At 49.2% G+C, this 27703-nt stretch overlaps 2 protein-coding genes and 1 pseudogene across 4 annotated transcripts in view; 2 read left to right on the plus strand and 1 right to left on the minus strand.

Annotated features, from left to right (window-relative positions):
- Window positions 1-179: 179 nt before the first annotated feature.
- Window positions 180-1143, minus strand: LOC100338817 (large ribosomal subunit protein eL8-like; annotated as a pseudogene).
- Window positions 1144-3103: 1960 nt separating this feature from the next.
- Window positions 3104-14514, plus strand: ATP5F1A (ATP synthase F1 subunit alpha). The gene is made up of 12 exons (XM_002713512.5): window positions 3104-3529; window positions 4947-5025; window positions 8329-8498; window positions 10106-10279; window positions 10372-10538; window positions 10733-10881; window positions 11179-11330; window positions 11434-11658; window positions 12977-13084; window positions 13204-13348; window positions 13910-14060; window positions 14295-14514. Exons 1-12 carry the CDS (start codon window positions 3470-3472, stop codon window positions 14374-14376), a joined length of 1662 nt encoding a protein of 553 aa, XP_002713558.1. The 5' UTR covers window positions 3104-3469; the 3' UTR covers window positions 14377-14514.
- Window positions 14515-24736: 10222 nt separating this feature from the next.
- Window positions 24737-27703, plus strand: part of PSTPIP2 (proline-serine-threonine phosphatase interacting protein 2) — a 79381-nt gene continuing 76414 nt past the window's right edge. Inside the window, exon 1 of one of the 3 annotated variants that reach the window (XM_017344148.3) lies at window positions 24737-25047. In XM_017344148.3, the coding sequence (XP_017199637.1) occupies window positions 25015-25047 (33 nt within the window). In that variant the 5' untranslated portion in view covers window positions 24737-25014. The remainder of the gene's footprint in view (window positions 25048-27703) is intronic. The other 2 variants (XM_017344146.3, XM_017344147.3) reach the window with 2 other exon arrangements.

Raw genomic sequence — 27703 nt, forward strand, 5'->3', positions numbered from 1 at the left:
GAAAGCTGGATCAGAAGAGGAGCGGCCAGACACGAATTGGCACCCTTATGGGATGCTGGCACTGCAAAGGCCCAACCTACCAAGCCACAGCGCCGGCCCCAACTGCAGCAACTTTAACCTCACCAATTAGTTCCCACTGCCAAGGAGCTAAGAGTGTAGGTGTGTAGAAGGCATTTTTTTTTAAAGGAGAATCTTTATTATGTACAGGAAGCTCAAAAATGCATACCTATCCCAACCCTGTGGTGAGTTCTTTAGCCTGTTACAGCTTAGCAATGCAAGCCACAGATTTGGATCCTATGCATCGCCTCCCCAGTGATGGTGGATCTCACCATCATCTGTCATTGTAGTTGGTCCTGATGGCTTCCACCAGCTTAGCCAGAGCTCCTTTGTCTTCTGAGTTCACCTTTGAGAGAAGACCACGGTGGTGCAGGTCTTCCTGTGGACAGACACTGAGCCTGGCCTTTTCCTTGACGATGCAGTAATGCACCCCCATTCACAATGTAGGGAGGCAAGAAGCCAGCCAGCTAAGTGGACCCCACACCGTGTGCAACCACCACTGGCTGAGTCTTCTTATTCTCCCCAAAGGTGATGACAGTGGTGACCTCCACTAGGAGGACAGGCAGGGTCTCTTAGTGGGGATGTCACCTTGGCCAGCAGCTTTCTTCTTGGCCCTGGGCACCAGCCTGTGTTCCTTCTCTTGTTTTGTCTCTGGTTTATACTTGTGGGCCAGCTTCCACAGCTGAGTGGCTGACTGGAGGTCCAGGGTCTGGGTGTAGTGGCTAAAGGCAAGATGCACTTTCAACCACTTATACAGGGTGGCCCTGTGCTGTTGCAGCCAGATGTAGCAAGGCCATCTAATAAAATGGATGAGGCTCTTCTTAGAGGGTTGGATGTCCTGTCCGATGCCATAATTCTCAGGTCTCTTCTCAAACAGGAGAATTACCACCTCCTTGGCCTCCTGCTTCTTCACATAGCAGGAGCTGGGGTCACCTTCTTCCTCTTGACTTTACATTTTGGCATCTTGGGCAGCTGCAGGAGAATGTGGCCATTCCCTCATTCATTTCTTGTCTTACCTAAGGTTCTTGCTTGCTTCCAAAACTTTCTATTTAACACTATGAGAGGTTCTTTATACAGCAATATATAATTTTCTGTTTTACATTTTTGTTTCACTCTTAGAGGAACCTGGTGAAATTGGTGGGCATAACTTATTTTGCCCATTTTCACATTAAAACATGCAAACATGGATTAAATGACTTGACTAAAGTTGGATAGCAGAGCTAGAACTTGACCAACATGGTCTGGCTCCATTGTGTGTTTCACTTTCCAAACTGCTATTGGCAACCGTTTATAGTACATTGTGTTACTAGGAAAAGCAGAGAGCTCAAAGGCTCATGTACTCAACTTTCTGTGAGGTTTAATATGAAATTGTGGATCAGGCTTAGCGCTGAATGTGTTTCTCCTAAGGTAGATGCATATTTAAAGTTATTAAGTCTTTCTCTTCAAAGAACTCTTTTAAAAAGATTTATGTAGGGGCCGGAGCTGTGGCCCAGCAGGTTAACGCCCTGGCCTGAAGCACCGGCATCCCATATGGGCACCGGTTCTAGTCCTGGCTGCTCCACTTCCGATCCAGCTCTCTGCTATGGCCTGGGAAAGCAGGGCCACAAGCAGGGCCCAAGCCCTTGGGCCCCTGCACCCACGTGGCAGACCCAGAAGAAGCTCCTGGCTCCTGGCTTCGGATCAGCGCAGTTCCAGCCATTGCGTCCAGTTGGGGAGTGAACCATCGGATGGAAGACCTCTCTCTCTCTGCCTCTCTATGTGTAACTCTGACTCACAAGTAAAAAATAAATAAATCTTAAAAAAAGATTTATGTATTTGAAAGGTGGGGAGAGGGGGGAAAAGAGGGGGAGGGAGATATTTTACATGTACTGGTTCATTTTCTAGTGGCTGCAAACTGCTGGGGATGGACCACGCTGAAATTAGGAGCCTAGAACTCCATCCAGGTCTCCCATGTGGGTGACAGGAGCCCAACAGACCCTGGAACAGACACTGCCATGGGATGCCTCACATGTAGCGACGTTACTGACTGCATCACAACACCAGCCCTTCTTCAGAGGATTCTGACTAGCTCTCTGTATTATGTTTTATGGCTTATCATTTTGTTTCAATAAAATGCATCTCACCTCAGTAACCAAATTGCAGATAAATTGGTGCAGCCCTTGGGTATGGGAAAAAAGTGATCGCTGTCCACTTTCATCACTACATGGTTTACAAAATCTCTATGTAATTTTGTTGTTTTTATAAACCAGAGATAATTTTTCTGTTAGCCTATGCCTCCCTGGAGGATTGACATATTGACTCATGGCTCCCCTTGAAAAGGAAGTTGGATATTAGAGAAAAGGATTGCTGACCACGCACTTGCAAGGCAAGCTGCAGGAGACAATCCTTTTAGCCCAGAAGGTTTTGGTTGAAAGCCAAGATTTGATGGCTGGAGCTGAAAGATGCTTTTCAGAACAGCTACAAGTGTAGGCAGTGTTAAATAGCTTCCCTGATGACATAGTACCCAGAGTCTCTCCCTCTCCCTCCCTCTCTTTCTCTCTTCCTCTGTTCATATCACAAAAATTTCAAATGTTATAAAAAATCTGCGGAAGAAAAATTCCTCCCCATTTATTAAGTAGACATAGAAAGAACTCCACCAGAAAAATAGAACCCCCAGTGTTGTAAAACTAGTTGCCGGCAGAACATTCAAGCCCTAGCCCGGTCTGGAGTGAAACGTAATTCTGGACCATTCTTCTCAATAGGATTGGCAACCACTCCTCTGAGACTCCTGTCTTTGTTAGACTTTTTAAGCAACTTGGTCAAATTCAGAGACAGGATCCTTCTAGATCAAAGCTAAAAGGTCCAACTTGGGCGCGTTCCGGATCACCTGGAACAGGGTGGGTGTTTGTTAGAAATTCAGGGTGCCCCCAAAGGTCGATTCTGAGTGGGGTCAGCGACCTGCGGCGTACAGGTGGCCGCCCCGAGGGATGGCCGCTCTCGGTGGCTACCGCACCATCTTTCAACGCCGCGGACACGGTTCATCTCTCACGGTCAAGTGAGCCGCAGCGGTGACGCCCAGGTCACCTCGCGCAGGGGACTGCTCTTCACAAGTTCCGCTGATCACGTGGTCGCCCGGGGCCACCACAAGGTCGACTGGAAAGACTGAAATTTATACGGAACGAATTCCGGAGCCGAGGCTGGTGAAGGGCTAATCATTCATGTTGAGGTTTAACTAAAAAAAATAATACTTCAAAATAATGTAATCGGACCAAACCCAGGCAGATTCGCGTCCGGGGAGGTGGGGAAAGAGAGAGGTTGTCCTTCCGGGTCAGGTGGGCCGGCCGCCTTGACCTTCCTCGACGCTCGGCCATTTTGTCCCAGTCAGTGCAAGGCTGCGGCTGCGGAGGAGTCACCCCGAAGAGAAGCTGCGAAGATGCTGTCCGTGCGCGTAGCCGCGGCCGTGGCCCGCGCCCTTCCCCGGCGGGCCGGACTGGTGAGCGCCGGGGACCTGCAAGGGAGGCGGCTCGGCGGGGCTGCGGCGCGCGGGGCTGCGCTGTCTTCGGGGCTCTTTTTGCAGGGAGGGTGAGGGGCTGTGGCGGGCGCCGCCATCTTGCTCCCGTGGCTGCTGGGGCTGGGCCGAGCAGGCTGCGGAGGGGCCCTGGGGATGGCCCTGCGAGCGGCGTGGTGCCGAGGCGGGCAGGGGAGTCGATGACCCGGGTGTTGTGCAGAGACGGGGCCTTAGTGGGATTTCCTTGGTCTGGGGGCGCGAGCGGCCGGAGAAGGTGGCATGAGTGAAGGTCAGGGCTTGGGCGCTAGTTCTGGGGGGCCTGTGCCGGCGCTGCGGGGCGCGTCCCCAGTGAAGGTCAGAGGACCGCTGTCTGCCCCGGTTGAAGCCATTCTGGGCTGCTGACATTGTAGGAAGGTCAGCAGGCCCCGGCGGCCCACCTGCGCTCCTCGGAGGTCAGTTCAAGCAAAGGAAGGGATGAAGGTGGTGGTTAGACTGCTTAAGCAGGCGATCTCTCAGTGCTCCATACCGGAACGATTCTGAAAATCCCGGCCGGGTGCAAAGGAGCGTTTCAGGTGGCCCGTACGGTGACAGCACGGAAGCTGGCCGGCTTTTGCTTGGCGGTGCTCTGACACGTCCAAAGCTGTCGCCCTTGGGTTGTCCAACTGGGATTTTTGAAGAATTGTTATTGAGAATATAAGTAAAATGGGACAGAAAGTTGGAAAAATCCCTGTAAGGGTCGATTGCCTTGAAAATAAGAACATACCCTTAAATCCGCGTAAACACATTTGCATTTACCTAATTTCTTTGTCTTGAAGGTAATTGCAACTTGTTAGGTGAAATACACGTAATGGCTGCTTTGCTGTCCTAACACGAGGGCTGGTAGCATCACCAGCATCCTTAGCCATTTTTATCTGGCTTCGAAGCTGCAGAATTAACCATTCACAGCGTGACAGCTTGAAGAAGAGAGAGAGGAGATTGTTGCAGGATTTGGTTCAAGGCAGTAAATAAAGACCCACATGCGCTACATCACGATTTCTACCCTAACCTAAATGCCTGCATTCATTTACTTGGTTTTTGTTTTAAGTAAAATTGGAAGTATATGGAGATTTGCCCTTTGGAAGAAGCAGTTTACCTTATTGAGGATTTTTACTACAGTATTTACATCAACCTCAAAATAGCAGGATCTGGGTGCTTTGGAAAGAAGAAACTTTAATGATAATTGTTTCTTAAAATAGACTTCATTTTCCTATAATGCTTTATTAAGTGCCTTGCTGTGTACCAAAGACTGCTAAAAGGATTTTCACATATATCAAGAGATATTTAAGCAGAGTGTTTTAAATATAATCTGTATTTTCATCAATAATGTAGTAAGATCAGATATTTAAGAATATTCTTGCACTAGGTCTCCAAAAATGCTTTGGGATCATCTTTTATTGCCGCAAGGAACCTTCATGCCTCTAACACGCGTCTTCAGAAGACTGGTGAGTTACTGTTTCTAAGTCTGCACCACACTTACTACCTTATCATTAAAATGAAGACAGATTACATAACTTACGGATTTTTTAAAAACCCTTTGTGAATTTTTAGTTTCTGTAGAATCTTAGATTCTTTTTTTTTTTTTTTTTTAATTTGAGAGCTAGAGTTACAGACAGTGAGAAGGAGAGACAGAAAGGTCTTCCTTCTGTTGGTGCACTCCCTAAATGGCCGCAACAGCCGGAGCTGCACCAATCTGAAGCCAGGAGCCAGGAGCTTCTTCCTGGTCTCCCATGTGGGTGCAGGGGCTCAAGCACTTGGGCCATCTTCTACTGCTTTCCCAGGCCACAGTAGAGAGCTGGATTGGAAGAGGAGCAGCTGGGACTAGAACCTGTGCCCACATGGGATGCCAATGCTGTAGGCAGGGATTAACATACTGTGCCACAGTGTCGGCCCTGAATCTTAGAAAGATTTTTCTTCCTTCTCCTCAGAACTGTTCAAAAACAAGCGATTCTTATTTATAGGTTTTTTTGAAGGCAATAGATGCTACTGTAAATCTGATAGCTTATGAGCTTGTACATTGCACCTGCCATCACGGAGCAGGGAGGTGAACATAGGAAGATAGCTAAAGGTGGGGAAATTTCTGAGATGTGTATTAGGATTCTTTTATTTATTTTTAAATATTTTATTTATTTGAGAGGTAGAGTTACAGAGAGAGAGAGAGAGACAGAACGGTCTTCCTTCCGTTGGTTCACCTCCCCCCAAATGGCCATAACGGCCAGAGCTACGCCGATCTGAAGCCAGGAGCCTCCCCCTGGTCTCCCATGCAGGTGCAGGGGCCCAGGGACCCGGGCCATCCTCCACTGCTATCCCAGGCCATAGCAGAGAGCTGGATTGGAAGACGAGCAGCTGGGACTAGAACAGGCGCCCATCTGGGATGCCAGCGCCGGCCCCAGAATTTTTTATTGTTTTAAAGATTTATTTATGTGAAATAGTTAGCAGGGAGGGAGAGACAGCTTTCATCTGCTGGTTCACTTATACAGATGGCTGCAGCATGAGGGCCGGGCCATGCCGAAGCCTGGAGCTTCTTCTGGGTCTCCTACGAGGGTCATAGGGGCCAAGCACTTGTGTCATCTTCTGCTGCTTTTCCCAGCCCGTTAGCAAGGAGCTAGATTAGTGAAGCAGCTATATGAACTTGAACCAGCACCTATATGGGATGCTGGCATTGCAGGCAGCAGCTTTACCCACTTTACCACAGTGCTGGCCCAAGACTCTTTAAATAATTATTTATACACACACTAAGAGATGTAAAAGAATAGTATTGGTAACTTCAAGGGACAGCTTAACAGTTGCTTTTTAAATGGACTGCATTTTTATTTTTTAAAAATGTATTTATTCATTTGAAAGGCAAAATTACAGAGAGAGGGAGAGAAAGAGAGGTCTTCGATCGGCTGGTCACTCCCCAGATCATCACCCTGATGTCGAGAGCTGGCCAGACCGGAGCTGGGAGCCAGGAGCTTCATCTGTGTCTCCCACATGGGTGGCACGGGCCTGAACATTATTCATCTGCTGTTTTTCTGGGCCATTAGGGAGCTGGATTGGAAGTGGAGTGGCCGGGACAGTTAACAGGCAGGCACCTGTGTGGTTGCAGGTGTCTCAGGAGGTGGCATTACTATGCCACAACACTGGCCCCTAGACTGCCATTTTGAAATAGGCTTTTTTATGGAGTTTAGCAAAAAAAATCAGGTTTCAGCAGAGATACAGATTCTTTAGAATTAAGTTACAAGAAAAGGAACAACATTATGGTAATGTTGAATAATTTTGTTAGCTTGTTTGGCTTACATTTGTCTTGTGAAGATTTTTTTTTTTCTTTCAGATTACTCAGATAATTTCCATTGTGCTAGGCAGCCAGCTTTTCTTTCTTTTACAAAGGGTTTATTTATTTGAAAGGCAGAGTTACAGAGAGGTAGGGGCAGAGAGAGAGAAGTCTTGCATCCACTGGTTCACTCCCCAAATGGCCGCTATAGCCGGAGCTGAGCTGAACCGGAGCCAGGAGCTTCTTCCGGGTCTCCCATGCAGGTGCAAGAGCCCAAGGACCTTGGCCATCCTCTGCTGCTTTCCTAGGCCATTGCAGAGAGCTGGATCAGAAGTGGAGCAGCCAGGACTCAAACTGGCACCCATATGGGATGCTGGCACCACAGGTGGCAGCTTTACCTGCTGTGCCACAGTGCCAGCGCCTGGGTAGCCAGCTTTTCACAATAGAATCTTGTGTTATACTTTAGAATGTAATTTTTTGGCTGGCACCGCGGCTCAGTAGGCTAATCCTGCACCTGCGGTGCTGGCACACCAGGTTCTAGTCCCGGTTGGGGCACCGGATTCTGTTCCGGTTGTTCCTCTTCCTGTCCAGCTCTCTGCTGTGGCCCGGGGAGGCAGTGGAGGATGGCTCAAGTCCTTGGGCCCTGCACCCGCGTGGGAGACCAGGAGAAGCACCTGGCTCCTGGCATTGGATCAGTGTGGTGCGCCGGCTGCAGCGTGCCAGCCGCAGCGGCCAGTGGAGGGTGAACCAACGGAAAAAGGAAGACCTTTCTCTCTGTCTCTCTCTCTCACTGTCCACTCTGCCTGTCAAAAAAAAATGTAAATTTTTATTAAGATTTAAAAAGTTTTATGTTATTGAGAAATGGATTTTTTAAAGAAACATTTATTGTATTTATTTGAGGCACAGAAACCTTTTTGGGGCCAGTGTTTGGTGTAGCAGGTAGAGCTGCTGCCTACAACCCCCACATCCCAAATGGACTGGTTCATATCCCGGCTGCTCCACATCTCATCCAGCTCTGTGCTAATGGCCTGGGAAAAACAGTGGAGGATGGCTCAAGGTGTAGGGCCCTTGCATCCACAGAGGAAACCTGGAAGAAGCTCCTGGCTTTGGCCTGGCCCAGCCCTGGCCTTTGTGGCTGTCTGTGGAGTTAACCATTCGATGGAAGATTGAACTCTCTCTGTCTCTCCCTCTCTCTGTAATCCTTGATTTTCAAATAAATAAATAAACCTTTTAAAAAAGGGGGGAAAAATCCAATAGGACTAGACCGGGTCAAGGCTGGGAACCAGCCCTGATCTCCCACCTGGGTGACAGGGACCCACGTACTTAAGCTGTCACTTGCTAGAGCCTGGAATGGAGCTGGGATGTGAACCCAGGAACTCTGATTGGGGTGTGGGGTGTCAGGGACCAACATAGTCACTAGGCCGGGCACCTGCCCTCGGTGGTAGGTGGAAAGATCTTGGTTACTACTTTAAATGGACTTGTCCTTTCTCAATAGGCACTGCTGAGATGTCCTCTATTCTTGAAGAGCGAATTCTTGGAGCTGATACCTCTGTTGACCTTGAAGAGACTGGGCGTGTCTTAAGTATTGGTGATGGTATTGCCCGAGTACACGGGCTTCGGAATGTTCAAGCAGAAGAAATGGTAGAGTTTTCCTCAGGCTTAAAGGTAAATTCTGAAGTGAGATTTCGGTCTTCTCAGTTATATTCATTTACAGATTGTGTCAGGTTTTTTAAAAGTTTTTAAGTCTCCATTTCTCATTTTTCCCTCCTTGAATATATCATAGATACAAAGAGAATAAACAGGTTTTGATCGACCAGGTTGTCTGGCTTCTTTTACTCCAGGAACTGATTAAATCATAAGTTGTAGCCACCAACTCCAAAATACAAAATTAAGCAGAACTTCACCCAAATTAGCTTTTTTGAAGATTTATTTATTTATTTGAAAGTCTGAGTTCCACAGAGAGGCAGAGAGAGAGAGGTCTTCCAACCAACGGTTCACTCTCCAGATGGCCGCAACGGCTGGAGCTGTGCTGTTCCGAAGCCAGGAGCTTCTTCCGGGTCTCCCACGTGGGTGCAGGGGCCCAAGGACTTGGGCCATCTTCTGCTATCCCAGGCTATAGCAGAGAGCTGGATCAGAAGTGGAGCGGCCGGGTCTTGAACCGGCGCCCCTATGAGATGCTGGTGCTTCAGGCCAGGGCATTAACCTGCTGCGCCACAGCACCGGCCCCAGATAATCTTTTTTTTTTTTTTTTTTTTTTTGACAGGCACAGTGGACAGTGAGAGAGAGAGACAGAGAGAAAGGTCTTCCTTTGCCATTGGTTCACCCTCCAATGGCCGCCGCTGCTGGCGTGCTGTGGCCAGCGCACCGCGCTGATCTGATGGCAGGAGCCAGGTACTTCTCCTGGTCTCCCATGCAGTGCAGGGCCCAAGTACTTGGGCCATCCTCCACTGCACTCCCTGGCCACAGCAGAGAGCTGGCCTGGAAGAGGGGCAACTGGGACAGAATCCGGTACCCCGACCGGGACTAGAACCCAGTGTGCCGGCGCTGCAAGGTGGAGGATTAGCCTAGTGAGCCGTGGCGCCGGCCCACCAGATAATCTTTTAAACTGTGTATGGAGCTTTTGAAGATTAAAAAGGTGTAAGTCAAGAGTGCCTTAAAACTTCCATTCACTATTTCATACTGGTTATCCAGCTCAAAGCTGTAGATAAAATGCAGTGGGAAAAATTTACTACTTCGATTTCTTTGGGGATGTTATGAGCATGTTAGGACTGTTGTAGCCTTGATATTCAGGGAGTATGATATTTTAAATATCTTCACTGTGATGGCATTTATGTGGCATGCCAATTCAAGTCTTGGCTGCTGCATATCTGATCCAGCTTCCTGCTAATGCATCCCAGGAGGCAGGATTGCTGGGTCAGGTCCTTGGACCTCTCTGACACATGTGGGAGGACCCAGCGGGAGTAAGGGAATCCTGGCGCTGGCCTGTGCAGCCTGTGGGCATTTGGGGAGCGAACCAGTAGATGAAAGATTGTCTCGCTCCTTCCCTCTGTCTCTGTTTCACTTTGCCTTTAAAATAGATGAAAATAAGTTTTTTTTTTTTTTTTTAATAACAGTCTTAGCTGAAGAAGGTTGGCTGTTGGAAATTACTCCAGAGTAAGCCAGATGGAAAGGACAGTACTCCTTCCGTCCTGGCTGTTTTCATAGCATGTTTTGATGTATAAGGAGTAGTACCTTTCTAGCTTTGTTGATACCCAGTTTTGGCTTTCGTGCAGGGTATGTCTCTGAACTTGGAGCCCGACAATGTTGGTGTTGTCGTGTTTGGGAATGATAAACTCATCAAGGAAGGAGATATTGTGAAGAGGACAGGTGCCATTGTGGATGTTCCAGTTGGTGAGGAGCTGTTGGGTCGTGTAGTAGATGCCCTTGGTAATGCCATTGATGGAAAGGTAGGTTTAATGGTTAGTAAGTATGGTTGCATCTTTTAACGCATATCAAAACTGATTATTCTGAGAGTTCCTTTTTGTTGTCTTTTTTGCAGGGTCCAATTGGTTCCAAGACTCGTAGGCGAGTTGGCCTGAAAGCCCCTGGAATCATTCCTCGAATCTCTGTGCGGGAACCAATGCAAACTGGCATTAAGGCTGTGGATAGCTTGGTGCCGATTGGTCGTGGTCAGCGTGAGCTGATTATTGGTGACAGACAGACAGGGTAAAGACTCAAATCATATTAGAAAATTCTAGCTAAATTTTGCTATTTGTGAAAATTACTGTTTAGTCTTGGAATGGTAAATGTATTGGATGTAATTGGGACTGTAGAAAGTGATATGAGAGTTAGTAGAAAGATTTTGGTTGGTAAATCCTTTGAATTATTTAATAAGATTTATGTTTACTTTGTCTTTATAGGAAAACATCCATTGCTATTGACACAATTATTAATCAGAAACGTTTCAATGATGGAACTGATGAAAAAAAGAAGCTGTACTGCATCTATGTTGCTATTGGTCAGAAGAGATCCACTGTTGCCCAGTTGGTGAAGAGACTGACAGATGCAGGTATTCAAGAACTTAGTCTCCTTGCCGTTAGCATAAGACCTGTGGCTGATGATCTAAGAACATCTTCTGCTTAATGAAAGCAGATTTTAATTACTCCCTAATGAACTGAACTTTCTAAGACAGTTGTCTTGGATAACATAAAACAATAAAGGTTTTGTTGGTTTCTTTAAAGTGCAAACTATTTGACTCTGCTTAATTCTTAATAGTAAATTTCAGTTTTTGTTCAGTTTTTGTTATGGTAGCCTCTGGTTTGAAAACACAATATTGATAACCTTGTAAAATTTACTTCCTCTCCAGATGCCATGAAATACACCATTGTGGTGTCAGCTACTGCTTCGGATGCTGCCCCACTTCAGTACCTGGCTCCTTATTCTGGCTGTTCTATGGGAGAGTACTTTAGAGATAACGGCAAGCATGCTTTGATCATCTATGACGACTTGTCCAAACAGGTGAAAGGAATTAGATGTTTTGTGGTTTGTATGTTTGAACTGGAGTTGATAAGTGTGGCTCCTCTGTAACAAGTGAACTTCACAATCCTCTTCTGTACTGTAGGCTGTTGCTTACCGCCAGATGTCGCTGTTGCTCCGCCGGCCCCCTGGTCGTGAGGCCTACCCTGGTGATGTGTTCTACCTACACTCCCGGCTGCTGGAGAGAGCAGCCAAAATGAACGACTCTTTTGGTGGTGGCTCCTTGACTGCGTTACCAGTCATAGAAACACAGGCTGGGGATGTGTCTGCTTACATTCCAACCAATGTCATTTCCATCACTGATGGACAGGTATGCACAATTAAAATGTAAAAAAAACCTCTGAATTGTCCCAAGGTCTTGGTTGAGACTTGTGATTATGAAGATGTTGCAGTTGATTTCTTAACAATGTTGCAGAGTGGATTCCTTTCTGAGAGGAGGAGCGTGGTGGGGGCAAGAGGCGAGGAGTCACCACACAGACTCCGGGAGTCGGGTGAAAGCAGGCCTGAGGCGAGCAGCCTGCAGACTCGTTTATTTCAGTTGGTACCACATCTTATATAGCCAAGACCAGCCAATCTGCTCCAGGGGCAGTCTGTCCCCCAACCAATCCCAGCCTGTTGCCAGGCAGTTTCCAAAGCCATCCAATCACAGCCTGTTGCCAGACAGGCTCTATTGCCAGGTGGGTTTCAAAGCCATTCCTGAGTAACTGACGCTCGCTTGCCAGTGGCCACCTTGGCATGGCCTTCTCATTCCACCACGTGAATAGATTGTCAAATTATTTTTACTTACTTTCATTTGAAAAAGAGAGAGACAGATCTTCCATCTCCTGTTCCATTCCCCAAATGTGCAGAGCAACTGGGGCTGGACCAGGCTGAAGCCAGGAACCTGGAATACAATTAAGCTGTCCCATGTGGGTGGCAAGGACCCAAGTAGTGCTGCCTTCTATGGTGTGCATTAGCAAGAAGCTGGAATTGGAGATGGAGCTAGAACTTGAACCCAGGCACTCTAGTAGAGGGTGCAAGCATTCTAGGACATGGCTTAACTACTGCCTGCCTGCCTAGTGGAAGAGTCCGCAGTATACGGAAGAACAGGAAATAGTGTAATAAAGCCCCCACCCCAAATACCATGCCTCATCCATCATGTTTGATTTTTACTCAGCTGCTGTTCTCTACTCCTAGATAATTTTGAAGCATATCCCAGAAGTCATATTGCTTCAGTTTCATATATTTTAATATAAATGTTACCTGTGTTTTCCTCAATTCAATGTAGGGAGACTCTGTGTCTCAGATTAAAAAAAACTTTTTTAAGGAGCTAGACATTTAGCATAGTGGTTGATACCCATTTCCCAGGAATTTTAGCTCATGACAGTGGAGAACCCAGGAGACAGCGGTGATGGCTCAAATAGCTGGAGTCCCTGCCACTCACCTAGGAGGCCTGGGTTCTCCCCCTTGGCCCATCTACAGCTGTTGGGGTGAGCAGCTCTCTATAAATCTGTTTCTCTGCCTCGTAAAATAGATTTGGGTGATTATTTAAGATATTTAGCATTCTCCCTCAGTTTTGTGGCATTTTTGACTCAAGTTTGAAGCTAACTTACTTTAAACTTACTATTGTTTGTATTCTTGCATTGTAGATCTTCTTGGAAACAGAGTTGTTCTATAAAGGTATCCGCCCTGCCATTAATGTGGGTTTGTCTGTGTCCCGTGTCGGATCTGCTGCCCAAACCAGAGCTATGAAGCAGGTAATTATGGATCACAGTGGCAGGGAGGTGTGGATAGCATTGGGTTAGAACCTTATGAACTGTGTTTGAATAGCGTGGTATGTCATTGGGTTACAATACCACTGATTTCTGTATTTCAGGTGGCAGGTACCATGAAGCTGGAATTGGCGCAGTATCGTGAGGTTGCTGCTTTTGCTCAGTTTGGTTCTGACCTTGATGCTGCCACTCAACAGCTCTTGAGTCGTGGTGTGCGTCTGACGGAGTTGCTGAAGCAAGGACAGTATTGTGAGTTCTTTATTAAGTTCCTTCTGTATGTTAGTTTTCCCAGGCCTATAGAGTTGCACTACATATCACAAGCTGTATTGCATGCTGTTACCTTTTATCTACGGTGCACTCGCTGCCTTTCGAATGTGCTTAACTTACAGTATGGTCTTTTATTACCATGGGAATATAAGTGCTATGAGCTTAATAAGTAGAAAAACTTACTATATATGTTACCTTGCTTTTAGTAATTAGGAACTCCAAGATTCCCCCGCCCTCTTGGCTATATGAATGTGGAATTTGGGAGATTGAAGTGATATTAGTATGGTTTTGCCCTCCCCCCAAAACAGTATAAACGTGGACATTTTAACAAGCAGTGCTTAGGGATATACCCAAAGATTACACTTTCTTGTGGGCTTGAGGTAGGAAGGAGAATTGAGTGGAGTGCTGGCCACTCAGATTACCTGTGAGAGAGGGTGATTATGGGATCATGGTAATCGTTGGAGGAAAAGTAAGTTTCTCTGACTGTGGTAACATGGTGGGTTTTGTGCAGCTCACTTAACAGTCTGTTTTTTTTTTTTTCAGCTCCCATGGCTATTGAAGAACAAGTGGCTGTTATCTATGCGGGTGTGAGGGGGTACCTTGATAAATTGGAGCCCAGCAAGATCACAAAATTTGAGAATGCTTTCTTGTCGCATGTTGTCAGCCAACATCAAGCCCTGTTGGGTAATATCAGGTATGGACGCAGATGTTGGCCTCTTTTTGTAAACAGTTAAGTTTTATGATAGTGTTTATTTTTATTTTATTTTTTTTAAGATTTATTTATTTATTTGAACGATAGAGTTACAAAGAGGCAGAGAGAGAGAGAAGTTTTATGATAGTTTTAAGAATTGTTATCAGTTCTGTAGCTAGGCTAGACGTGATACTTTTGTCCGAGTCAGAACTCATCGTCTGCTTCTGTCTTCGGTAGGACTGACGGGAAGATCTCAGAAGAGTCGGATGCCAAGCTGAAGGAGATTGTAACAAACTTCTTGGCTGGATTTGAAGCTTAAACTCCTATGGATTCACATCAAATACTGGTTTGGTTTTATTGTTTCTTCTAGTAAAATCAATTCCATTTGTAAACGGATACTCTCCTACTCCTCATGTACAGAAATCACGTTAAATAAAAGTTCCATGTTGCGTGATAACTTTCTGTGGTTTGTGTCATTTAAAACAATTGAAATTATGTAGAAAAAGTGGTATGTGTGCATCTTAACCCATTTTACTTGAATTTTGGGTAGACCTAGGTAATTCAAGACTGGGCTTTTGCAAGAGTCTTTAATGCTTAGTGGTTGATTATTTTAATGCCTTGTTCTTAATGTACAATTTTTGTTAAGATTTTTTAAAAAAATTTATTTGAAAGAGGAGGAGAGAGAGATCTTCCTTCTGGTTCACCCTCCAAATGGCTGTAATGGCCAGAGCTGGGCCATGCCAAAGCCCGGAGCTAGGAGCTTCTTCCAGGTCTCCCGTGTGGGTGCAGAGGCCCGAGGACTTGGGCCATCTTCCACTGATTTCCCAGGAAAGTTAACAGGAAGCTGAATCAGAAGTGGAGCAGCTGGGTCTTGGAACCGGCTCCCATAAGGTTGCCGACATTGCAGGTAGAAGCTTAACTTGCTATGCCACAGCGCTGGTCCCTGTCATTTGAAAGGCAGAGACAGATCTTCAGTCCACTTGTTCCCTCCCTCAGATGCCCACAATAGCTAGGGCAGGGCAGGCCAAAGCTGGGAGCTGGGTGCCAGAGACTGAAGTACTTGAACTGTCACTATCATTGCTGTCCTGACTTGAGCCCAGACGTTCCCATGTGGGGTATAAGGTTCCCTAAACTGCTGCCCCCCTTTTCCATATCTAAATATGCACATTACCACTGTGGTACAACTGCCTAGTGTTTAGTAACATACGTAAAGATTTGCAAAGTAGAGGCAGTGGGCTTTATACATTTATATAACTGCAGTCTGGAAATTAGCGAGTGTAGTGGGCATTTGTTATTTTTGCCACCCACCTGCCCAGTATCCATCTGGTGGAAAGACAGGCCCTCCTGTCCCTGCTTAATCTTTGTGCTTCCGGATGCAGTGTCCTGGCTCAAAACTAAAGTAGCACGTCCTGTGCCTCGGGCCCTGGAGAGAGGTGAACATGACTGTGCTGGCCTTTTATTTATTTGGTTTGTTACAAATTATTATTTATTATATTGTTATTATGTTATAATATATAATATATTATTAATATATTATTATTATTTATTTGGTTTGTTCCAAATGTTGGGGAGGAGGTGCTTTTTCTGGAGGGTAAGTGCCTGGAACTGCCACGTGGAGCTTGAGGAGAAGACCAGCCCGGCTAAGGCAGAGCCTGGAGGTGGACAAGCACACAGGTCCTGGTGACTGGCAGCTGGTTTTGAGCCCAGCAGCACTTGAAGCCAGTGCTAGCCAGAGACTTTTCAGTTACATGACCTAATGATTCTCCCTTTGGCTTAAATGGATTTGAGTTGGGTTTTGTGTATTGCACAAGAAAAGTTGTGACCAATAATGGGACTGACCGGTATAGTCCCTTCATTGTAGAGGCCCCAGAATTCCTAAGTGGCGTGGCTGATTCAGTGCCCCAGTGTCTGCTGTCTGAGGTGTAGGTTCCTGCCTAAAAGCAAAACTAGATACAATAACATTTTGTAGATGTTGGCAAGGAGAAGATTCAGCAGTGCCTGTTGGGTCTGAAAGGATTTTTCTTTTCATAACTGAATATTTTTTGGATGATACCCTGAAACTTTGCATATCTTATCCTCTCACTATACTTGTTGGCATTGCCTGAAATAGTTACAGCATTGGAGTTGTAAAATGGTTTTATAATTTTTTCAAAGATTATTTATTTATTTGAATTATACAGAGAGGAGAGGCAGAGAGAGGTGTTACATCCTTTGGTTCACTCCCTAATTGGCTGCAACAGCTGGAGCTCCGCCAATCGGAAGCCAGGAGCCAGGGGCTTCTTTCAGGTCTCCTACGCTGGTGCAGCGGCCCAATAACTTGGACCGACTTCTACTGCTTTCTCAGGCCATGGCAGAGAGCTGGATCGGAAATGGAGCAGCTGGGACTCCAACCAGCGCCCATATGGGATGCTGGTGCTTCAGGCCAAGGCGTTAACCTGCTGTGCCACAGCGCCAGCCACTCTGCATTTTCATAAGATAATTTATTTGAAAGGCGGAGTTAGAGGGATACCTTCTGGCTGGCGCTGCGGCTCACTTAGCTAATCCTCCGCCTGCGGCACCAGCACCCCGGGTTCTAGTCCCTGTTGGGGTGCCAGATTCTGTCCCGGTTGCTCCTCTTCCAGTCCAACTCTCTGCTGTGGCCCGGGAAGGCAGTGGAGGATGGCCCAAGTGCTTGGGTCCTGCCACCTGTATGGGAGACCAGGAGGAAGCACCTGGCTCCTGGCTTCAGATGTGCAGCACGCCGGCCGTAGAGACCATTTGGGGGGTGAACCAACGAAAAAAGGAAGACCTTTCTGTCTCACTGTCTGACTGCCTGTCAAAAAAACAAAACAAAACAAACAAACAAAAAAACAAACCTTCTATCTGCTGGTTCACTTCCTCAAATGGTTCCAGGAGCCTCTAATTCCATCCAGGTCTCCTGCCTACATGGATGGCAGGGGCCTAAGCACTTAGATCATCTAACAGGGCATTAGCAAGCAGCTGGATTGGAAGTGGAGCAGCCCAGACATGAAATAGCACTCAAGGGATGATAGTGTTGCAGGAAGCAGCTTTGTACCACAGTACTGACCCCTCTGTTTTCTACCTGGCGTTCTTCACTCAAAGGGAAGCATTTTTCATACAGGTAATGGATTTGTGGTTTCTTTTTTTAAATTAATTATATTAAAGGATGGGTTAGATTTTTGACAAAGTGAAGGTCAAGGGCATTAAGTGTAGACTTAACCACATATACAAACGAAAGTAGAAGTTGATTTATTTTGGGAGTAGTGACTTAATCTGCTGGCAGCACATGTGGTTTGCATGGTAGTGTGGTTTGTATGTTTGGGTCTTTATTGAAGATTTGTTTTTCATTTATTTGAAAGGCAGAGTTACAGAGGGAGAGATACTCACTCCCGAATGGTTGCAATGGCCTGGGCTGTGCCATGTCAAGATGTGGGTACAGGGGCTGAAACAGGCCATCTTATGCTGCTTTCCCAGGTACATCAGTAGGGAGCTGGATTGGAAGTGGAGTAGCCGGGTCTCAAACTGGTGCCCATATGGGATGCTGGCATTGCAGGTGGCGGCTTTACCTGCTGCGCCCTCCATCGGCTCTGTATGTGTGGGTCTTGTCATGGAGGACTTTATGCTTTACTATACTAAAGCATTTACAATCCTCAGTCATGACGAGTTGGTGAAGATGCTTGAATAGGATGCAGACATGATTAGAATTACTCCTTAGGAAAATAAAAGGCAATTCTAGCTAGAGAAGGGAGATGTGAAAACCAATCCAGAGTTCCTGGTAAAAGAGGAAAGTTCCTGGCAGAAGGGGAAAGGGAGGGTGTGAGGGACATTAAATAGAAGAATCATTCATTACAGGACTGGAAATTAGTCAATGAAAAGCGAGAAGCTAAACTTGTATGTCTTCCCGTCTGGAGAACCAGAGAAATGTGGGGACGACTTGGAAGTTACGTGATTTCATTTTGGCCAAGTTCGTTTGTTGGAAGTTCTATTTCAGGTGCTTCCCGTACATTCAACTTGATACAGCCAGAAATTTCTCCCAAAGGTCTGAAAGGAGGACACTGAAGTACTGAATGACGGCTTGCTGCCAGGCTCTCCTCGGGAGGGGTGTCCAGGCCTGTCCTGGCCCCTGCCTTCCGCACAGGCGTCTTTGCAACGCGAGGATTATTACTAAGACTACGAGGCAGGGGGATGCCAGCCTGGATGTCGACAGCCGTGCTCTCCAGGGCAGCCAGACAGCAATTCAGAATGGATTTCATTAACCAGGAAGGTCAACTGCCTTCTGCAAGTTTATGTGTTACCTTGTTTAACTGGCTGAAGACATACAGTTGGGTGTGTGTACATCATTATACATGACACAGCACAGCCTAGCCAGTAGGTTGAGACTGACCTGAGCACCTTCCAGGCTGACGTGGTTTCCTGGTGGCCTGTTAGTAACTCACTTGTCACCGACGAGAGTCCGCACTTCATTCAGACTGACTAGATTTTACCTGCTTTCCTTTCCTGCCCTGGGATCCTACCCGGGATACCACACATCACCACATCTTAGACCCCTCTGGGCTGTGAGGGTTTCTCAGACTTTGTGCTTGTTGGCGATGGAGTTGACATTGTGAGGGGCACTGGTGAGGCATTTTACAGAAGTTCCCGCTGCTGAGTTAGATAGTTCTCACAGTTGGGCAAGGGTGGGAGTTTTGGGTGAAAGACCCCAGGTAATACGCTGTTCTCATCACATGATAGGCACGTGCTGTCAACATGAGTCGCTAGTGTTGGTGCTGACCGGGTCACCTACTGGACGCACGTGGCAGCTGTTTTGACTGGAAAGTTGTTTCTCCCCAACCCTGTCCTCCTCCACACTGTGTGTGGGAGGAAGTCTACCGAGGGCTCTTACTTTGAACAGGGAGTTAGGCTTCACCTCCTTGAAGGTGGAGCATCTACACACATTACTGGGAAGCTGCCATGGTTGTCGTTTGTTTAGGTACCCAGTCACTTACATCATGTGGACTCATGGTTGTTTGACATTGGATTATGATCCGATATTATATTTCTTTGTTCAGATTGCCCCTTCTTTGGCCCCTGGGAGCTCTTTCAGTTGGTGCCTGTATCCCTTTGCTGTATCCCCAATTTGTGTGTGTGTGTACACACGCTTGTTGGCTTGTTTTGTGTATTTCTTGTCCAGCCCTCAAAAAAGTCCATAGGGCTATTTTTAAGAAACTACTTTTTGCTTTATGAGTTCTTTATATATACACATGATAAAGAACACTTTGTAGGATAATGCATTTTCTCTTCCAGTCTAGCATGCTGTTTCTTTTTTTTTTTCTTTAAAGATTTATTTATTTGGAAGGCAGAATGACAGAATATATCTTCTACTTACCAGTTCAATCCCCAATGGTCGCAACAGCTGGAGCTGATCCAGGCCGAAGCCAGCAGCTAGGAACCTCATCCTGGCTTCCCGTGTGGGTGCCAGGGCCCTAAGCACTGGGGCCATCTGCCTGCCCAGGCACACTAGCAAGGAGCTGGATTGGAAGCAGAGCAGCTGAGATGGAGGCGGCCCTCTGACAGGCGGTGCGGGCCTCCCCAGTGCAGTTCAGCGAGCTGTGCCGCATGCTGGCCCTCTGTTCACCGGCTTGTTGCCTTTTGATGATGAAACCAAAAAAACTGGCACACACTGTAGGTTGTCTTCCGGGACAGTAGATATTGAACTTTCCTCATCTTCATCATATTTTGATGGCAATGAGTCCTTGGAATTCCTTGTCTGTCTGAAATTTGAACAATTACCCGAACCCTTGCTCGTTTGCAGAGCAAACCTGTCTTAAGAACTATCCTTCAGGTAGCCCTTGGGCACTTTAGCCTCCTGGGTGTTGGTCCCTTGTATTCCATTCCTGTGCTGGCCTCAGTCTGCTTTGCTTCTAACCTTAGTGACAAAAATCCAGCCTCTCGACTGTAACATGACTTGGTACACCTGATAACACACCTCACCCCACCCTCATTCTGTGGCATCGTGGCCTCTGCTTGGCCAAGCCCTGGTCTCTAGGATCCCACCTGGTGTGAGCTACTTGGCACCTCTGCCAGGCTTGCCTCTGCTCCCTTCAGATTATGGGAACAACAACAAAACCATTAGTATTTCTGTTGATCAGAGAGTTCTTGGGCTGGCTTCATCACTCATTCGTGAGAAGAGAGGAGAAACTGTCTTTGCTAGAGGTGCTTGGGGAGGTAAGGTGCCCAAGAAGGAACAGAAATTAGGGAAGAAAAACACAGGGCATACGTCATACGTTATTAAAGATGGCAAGTTTTGGAAATTGAAGAAGTGGGAAGACCCTGAGGGCTGGAGCCGGTGGAGAAGTGATGGCAAGGGGCTTGAGCAGGAGGAAGGGCAAACCCACGTAGCCTGCGAAGCAGGAGCAGATGTGGTGGGTGAGTGGTCAGGGGTCGTCTGGAGAGCTCAGGCTGGGGGAGCAGACCGGGGATGCCAGAGTACCTCCAGAGAAACGCAGGCAGAGGCATGGACAGTGTGCTGGGCGGGGGGCGGTAGCTTTGCAAGGAGAAGAGAGGAGTGACTGCATCATCCATTTGGGCAGAGGTAAAGGAATGCGTATGCGTACAGCTTTTTAAACAACCGGCGAGTGCAGTTGGCATTGTTTGCTTTGCTGTTCACCAGCTCTGCGTTCGCTGCAAAAATCCTCAATTTCCACTCTCAGCCCTGTTCTCGCTCCTCATGGAGCGGAGCGGTGTCCTGGGCCTCTGGCCCTGGAGCGATGTGAACACGGCAGTGCTGGGTCAGGTCTGTTGCAGACGTTGGGGAGGAGGTTCTCTCTCCTTTTCCTGGAGGGCGCATGCCTAGATCCACCACGTGCAGCTTGAGAAGGAAACCGGCACAGCCAAGGCAGAGCCCAAAGAAAAGAAACAAGTCTTGGCCGGCGCCGCGGCTCAATAGGCTAATCCTCTGCCTGTGGCGCCGGCACACCAGGTTCTAGTCCCGGTCGGGGCACTGGATTCTGTCCCGGTTGCTCCTCTTCCAGTCCAGCTCTCTGCTGTGGCCCGGGAGTGCAGTGGAGGATGGCCCAGGTCCTTGGGCCCTGCACCCACATGGAGACCAGGAGAAGCACCTGGCTCCTGGCTTCGGATCAGCGCACCAGCCACAGCGGCCATTGTGGGGGTGAACCAACGGAAAAAAGGAAGACCTTTCTCTCTGTCTCTCTCTCTCACTGTCCACTCTGCCTGTCAAAAACAAAACCAAAACAAACAAACAAAAGAAAGTCTTAGTAACCTGGTCAAATCTCTGAATCCAGCAGTGCAAGCCAGGGCTAGCCACAGACCTCTCAGTTACGCGAACTCATGATTTTGGTTTAGATGGCTTTGAGTTGATTTTGTGTCTTGCAATAGAAAGGATTCTAAGCAGTAGAGGCACTGACTGGTGCAGTCCCCTGCTTGTGAGAGGCCCCAGAATTCCTAAGTGGCGCGGCTGGTTCAGCACCCCAGCATCTTCTGTCTGAAGTTTGAGTTCTTGCGGAAAAGCAAAACTTGGGCTAGAGGTGGCCACACTGTAGGTGACCACCGCTGGCAGCGAGGAGACCTAGCAGCGCCTGATGGATCTGAGCGGAGCCTCCGTTCAGACCCAGGGGCGGTGGGTACATCAGGCCGGGAGCTGGGGTCTGGGCTGGCTGGGAACTCCTGCCACTTGGCAGTAGCATGGCCTTGAATCGGGCGCTGAGATTAGCTTATCGAAGTCTCGTCTTGCTCTGCAGGAAGCATGTTGCCGTGTGAGCAGATTAATGCAGAAGTCCCTGCAGCGATGATGGGCATACAGCCAGCAGGAAACTCACCAAGAAGCCCAGGAGCGGGCTGGGCCGTGGTTCCTCAGCTCCCCGGGAGCCTTCAGGGGACAGTGGGCCCCAGTGGGCAGCTGCCTTGCAACTTCCTGAGATACCCGGAGCCACAGTCACAACGCAGCATCCTTGACCTTGAGGACTGTGTGTGACCCTTTTAATGTAATCTATTTTTCAGCAGTAGAGAATTAATACAGGCCAGGTGGGATGGCCTGCCTTCCTTTTTTTTAAAATATATATAAAGATTCATTTATTTATTTGAAAGGCAGAAATACAGAGAGAGAAGGAGAAAGAGAGAGAGAAATCTTCCATCTACTGGTTCACTCCCCAAATGGCCACAATGGCTGAGGATAGGCCAGGCTGAAGCCAGGAGCCAGGAATCTGTTCCAGGTATCCCAAGCAGATGCAGGGGCCCAAGGACTTGGGCCATCTTTTACTGTTTTCAAAGGCCATAGCAGAGAGCTGGATCGGAAGTGGAGCAGCCAGGACTCGAACCGGTGCCTGTATGGGCTGCTGGCACTACAGGCAGAAGCTTCACCCGCTACACCACAGCTCTGGCCCTGCCTGCCTGCCTTTTTGGATTTATTTATTTGAAAGGAAGAGTGACACGGAACTCTTCCATCCACTGGTTCATTTCCCCAAAGGTTGCAACAAACAAGTCTGGGCCAGGCCAAAGCCAGGAGCCAGGAACTCCATCCAGGTCTCCCATGTGTGTGGCAGGGACCCACGTCCATGGGCCATCTTCTGCTGCCTTCCTAGGTGCATTAGCAGAGAGATGGATCAGAAACAGAGCAGCTGGGTCTCCAACATGGGTTGTGGGCAATGCAAGTGGCTGTTTAACCCACCGTGCCACACTGCTGGCCCCAGTTTCTGTTTGAAGTTAGCTAATGCTTGGAATTAGGAGATTGGATGGCTTTTGTGTTCTTCCACATTGTGTCTGTGTTCCCCTGATTGTTTAATTTCATTATTTCATAATTGCCATAGTAGTAGGATTAGCTCTGTAGTAGTATTTAGTCTTGTTAGTAAAATTTCTTAAATTAGTTACAGTACATCTTACCTGTCTTCTTTTTTTTTTCCCAAAAAAGGAACCTTTTATTTAATGAATACAAATTTCATAAGTACAACTTGAGGAATATAGTAAGTAAGTCCATTGGAATGTATGCAGAACTATACAGCTCTACAGGTATAAACTTCCTCCTCCCTCTCTATTCCCACTTTTATTTTTCACTGAGATCTATTTTTTTAATTGACTTTATACACATATGATTAACTCTATGTTAAGTAAAGAGTTCAACAAATAGTATGGAGAAGAGGAAAAAAAAAAAAAAAACTGTTCCTGGACAGTCAAGACAAGGGCTGTCAAGTCATTGCTTCTCAAAGTGTCAGTTTCACTTCTAGAGATTTCCTTTTAGGTGCCCTATTAGTTCTCACAGATCAGGGAGAACATATAGTATTTGTCCTTTTGGAACTGGCTTATTTCACCAAGTATAATGTTTTCCAGATTCATCCATTTTGTTGCAAATGACCAGATTTCATTTTTTACTGCTGTGTAGTATTCCATAGAGTAAATATCCCATAATTTCTTTAAACAGTCTTCAATTGATGGGCATTTAGGTTGATTCCATGTCTTAGCTATTGTGAATTGAGCTGCAATAAACATTGAGGTGTAGATAACTCTTATTTGTTGATTTCATTTCCCTTGGGTAAATGCCCAGGAGTGGGATGGCTGGGGCATATGGTAGGTCTATATTCAGATTTCTGGGGTGTCTCCAAACTGTCATCATAGTAGTTTTACCAGTTTATATTCCCACCGACAGTTACTTGTCTTAACACAAAGCTTACCCTACCCAGATAAATGTTTGTGGAATCAATGTTTTCCAGCCCATGGGCAACCCCTTGCAATTTTAAATTTTGCCACCAGGTGGTGGAAGAGAGCTAAAAATTCCCGGCTCCTTGGCTTCTGAGTTACAGAAATCAAGCAGGATACTCCATGAAAGCTGATGAGACTTTTCTTAGACTTTACAAATAACATGTGCTAAAAATTAAACTGAAAAATTCTAATTTTGCCTAGAGTATTTGCCCCCACGTATTTGACAGCTCCAGGAAACACCTTGGTAGCTTGTTTCCGGGTTTGGAGTCGGTCCTTGGCGCCTCCTCCTGGTGCCCACCAGGCTCTGCGCTGCTCACGCTGGCATGATGCATGCCCTCGAGGGACCCGGGCTGGCGGCCAGCTATCTGTCCTTGTAGTTGTGATGGGAGTGGATGAAGCATGAAGGGACAGAACCTTCTAGAGGTTTTTCTAATCACCCCAGCAATGGCCCCGGTCAGGCTTCTGGATCTAACTGGAACCTGCTGGAGCGGCACATTCTTGCCTTAGAGAGTCTGGGGTCCTGGGCTGGGCGGGAACCAGGCTTGGTAACGGGGACTTTCACCCTCCCCTCCTCGAGGGAACGCCTGGCCCTTGTGGCTCTGCCCCAGGAGGGATGTAGGAGCTCTAGCCTTGGACGTCTCATCCCCTTAAATGCGCCGTGATGCAAGCAACTGGGCCTCCCTGGGCCTCTGCAGCACCGGGCAGCGTTTGTCCTGCAGCTCCGCATGGCCACCAGCCCCAGCTGGTTTCAGCCAAGGGTGATGGAAGGCCTGAGCTTGAGCTTGAGCTTCTGGGCTGGGCTGGGACCGGCGGGGAAGGGTCTGGGGCCGCGAGACCCGGATCGGGGTCGGGGAGGCGTTGAGCCCCTGGACGCCCCGAAACGACCGCACTAAGGGACCTGGAGTCCAGCCGCGCGGCAGCAGAGGTGCCGTTTGGGGCGGGAGCCGGCCTGCAGCGACAGCTCGGTGCGGAGTCCCCACGCCAATGACCTCTGGCGCTGCCCGTGCCCAAGCTTCCCCGAGCGCACTCGGGTCTGCCGGGGCGGGACCGCAGCCCCTTCCTCCGCCCCTCGGGGCCGGGATTTCTCCGCGGCGAGTTCGGGAAGGAGACGGGGCCGGTCTGGGGCCAGCCACTGACGCGCCCGCCTCGCCCCCGGGCGGGGCTTCGGCGCGGGCGGCTCCCGGGCGCGGCCGCGGCGGTGCCAGTCCAGTCCCCGGCGCCGGTCCGCGCGCTGCCCCGACTGCGCTGGAAGCCCCGCGCCCTCGCCGGCATGACGGGCGCCCTGTTCAAGGGGAACTTCTGGGTAAGTGGGCGCCGCCGCGGCACCCCGCGCAGGGCGGGCGCCCAGGGGTCGGCGCCACTCGGTGGCCGCGCGCCCGGGCCCTAGTCCAGCTGCTCCGGAGCGGACACGGGGCCGCCGTGCCATGTCTGTCCCCGCCCGCTGGCCCCACGTTTCGCCGAGGTCGCGGGGCCAGGTCCCCCGCTGCGGGTCGCCTACGGTCGCAGACGCCTTGGATCCGGACAGGAACCGCTCCTGTCGCCTGAGAGAAAAGAGAGCCTCCCCTCCACCCCACCCCCCGGCGGGGGCCACCGCGTCCGGGCAGAGCCGGGTCCCACCGCCCCAGGGCTGAGCTGGGGGCAGATTTGGGGAACCCAGGCTGGGAAGGTGTGAGCCTGGCGCGCTGGCAGCCGCGGTCGCCCCAGGGCATGGTCTCGCAGCCCAGAGGGGTTCTCTTTGCCTGAGGTCGGCCCCGGCTAGCAGCCCTGTTCCCTGAGCCCCCTTCCCAGGACCTCGCCCCACACCACACCTTAGGGTGGCGGAGGGGGGTGGGGGCGTCTGGGCTCGGCCCGGAAGGAGAGAGGGCTGAGCCCGTCCTGCCAAGGGGGCGTTCCTTGCTTGGGACCCTGCTGGTCTTCCTCTCTCTTTCCCCGCCCCCCCCCGGGGGGGGGGGCTGCTGGGTCGGTGACCTCCGGGCACAGGTGAGAGCCTGCCTTGTGAGGTCCCCTTTGCAGGAGGTTTTGAAGTCCTGCTAAGGCACTGGCCCCTGGAGAGAGCACGGCTGGGGCGGCTTCGCGGGGAGGGACAAGGACTGCAGGGCAGACACTCACAGCAGGTCTGGGAATTCTTGAGGTGGAACAGAAGAGGTCTGGGACTCATGACTGGTGCTGCGGGAAACAGCAGTGCCTTTCCCCCCTCAAAGCGTGATGCTGTTTTCAGATCTCAGTCCAGATATCTATCACTTCTTCTGGGAAGCCTTTCTTGATTCCACCTAGCTCTGATGTTCTGTGCCTTCTGCCTGCGAATCTGTGGCCTACGGCAGGCGGGCATCTGTGGCTGGGCACTGTGCCTGTTCTCAGTAGCACACTTGTACCGGCTGGCACGGAGCAGGTGCCCACCGGGTATACATCGAATGAATAAAATGGGGCCGGAGGTCATCAGGGCAGGTGACTTGGTGAGAGCTGCAGCTTCCATCCTCAGAAGGCTCCTGCCCCTGGAAGGCAGGGATGAGGAGGGGAGGGGCAGAAATGAGGTCTGGGTCGAGGGTGGCTGGGGGAAGGTCTCAGGGAAAGAACTTTCCCGGTTTCTACTTTCAGAGATAGCCTGAGGCCGTGGGCAATGGTTTGCAAAGGTACCCCTTCCATCTCTGATTCCATGACAAGGAGCAGAAACAGTGATCAGATACTACTGCCCAAGAGGGCCAGAACTCAGCGCTCCGTGCACACAGCTCACGTAAGCCTCACAGCTACTTCGTGGGGTCACTCACTTTCCCATTTTGCAGATGAAGAAACTGAGCCGCAGAGCGGTTAAGCAACATTCCCCAGGCGCTAGAGCTCTTAACCAGTGGAGCAGAGCTCGGCTGCTCGGCCAGTGAGTCAGCGAGGCTGCTGCCGAGCGAAGGCAGCCCCGTGGAGCTGTCTGCACAGCCCTTCCGGGCAGAGCCAGAGCTCCATGTTGGGCAGCCACTGGCCTCTTCATGTGCATCTGTCTGTCTCCTCCAGCTCCAGGCAGGAGTCCCTGGAGGGTGGGCGCTGGGTGTCGCCACCGGAGAGGTCCTGGTGCCTGCCGTGGCGCTTTCCCTGTGGTTTTCTGGGGGTCAGGAAGACAGAACAGTTAGGCAGGACTTAGGGGAAGAGAGGTGGAGGGGAAGATGTTGGAGATCCCAGCTAGCAGGCAAGGCAAGGCTCTGGAAAGAGCTGAGTGATGGCCATGTCTGTGCTGGGGGCGGGGAATAAGGGTGTGATTGGATCAGGTAGGAAACCTTGGAAACACAGGTGGATACTGATGGACCAGGTTCAATACGCGTTTGAGATACCTTCTCTGTAAGAGGTGCTCCTGTGGAGGTGGCCTGTGTAGGGTGAGCCCACCACCGGAACAAGCTTGGCTAGAAGGCAGATACTGCCCCAGGAAGCAAGGTAGGAAGGGCAGGTGTTGACCTTGAACGCCTGGCCTCAAGCACGCAGCGGTGGGGGAGGGCAGTCCAGGGGGGGACAAAGTAGAGGGGTCTGTTTCAGGTGGAGACCATAATAAGGAAGAGGAGGATATGGGTGGGAGAAGTGGCAGAGACGAAAGGGAACAGGAAACAGGACAGCACAGGCGACGGCAGGTCCACGGCAGAGGAGGGGACAGGAGGCTGGAGCGGGCTCTGTGTTAGGGAAATTGAAGAATGAGCCGTGGGCCCCAGAAATACAGAAGTCAGCAGGAGGAACTGGTTTGTGGAGAAACGAGAAGGAGGCAGAGTGGTAGCAACAGCAATTAGCCACAGGTAGAGTACCAGCAAAGCCCAGGACTAAGCCCTGTTCTGCCGCAGCCTCACCCCTCAGCACCATGGCACGGATGCTGGACAGGGGAGGGGATAGGGTGCCAGGCAGCAGGGTTTGGGAGTATGAGTGTTTTAATATTATAGCAGCCCATCCAAGCATGGCGGGGAGTACTCCCTCGCGTCTGGTGGTTGATGTTC

The sequence above is a fragment of the Oryctolagus cuniculus genome, chromosome 10 (genome assembly GCF_964237555.1).
Source record: "Oryctolagus cuniculus chromosome 10, mOryCun1.1, whole genome shotgun sequence".
Classification (NCBI taxonomy): Eukaryota; Metazoa; Chordata; class Mammalia; order Lagomorpha; family Leporidae; genus Oryctolagus; species Oryctolagus cuniculus.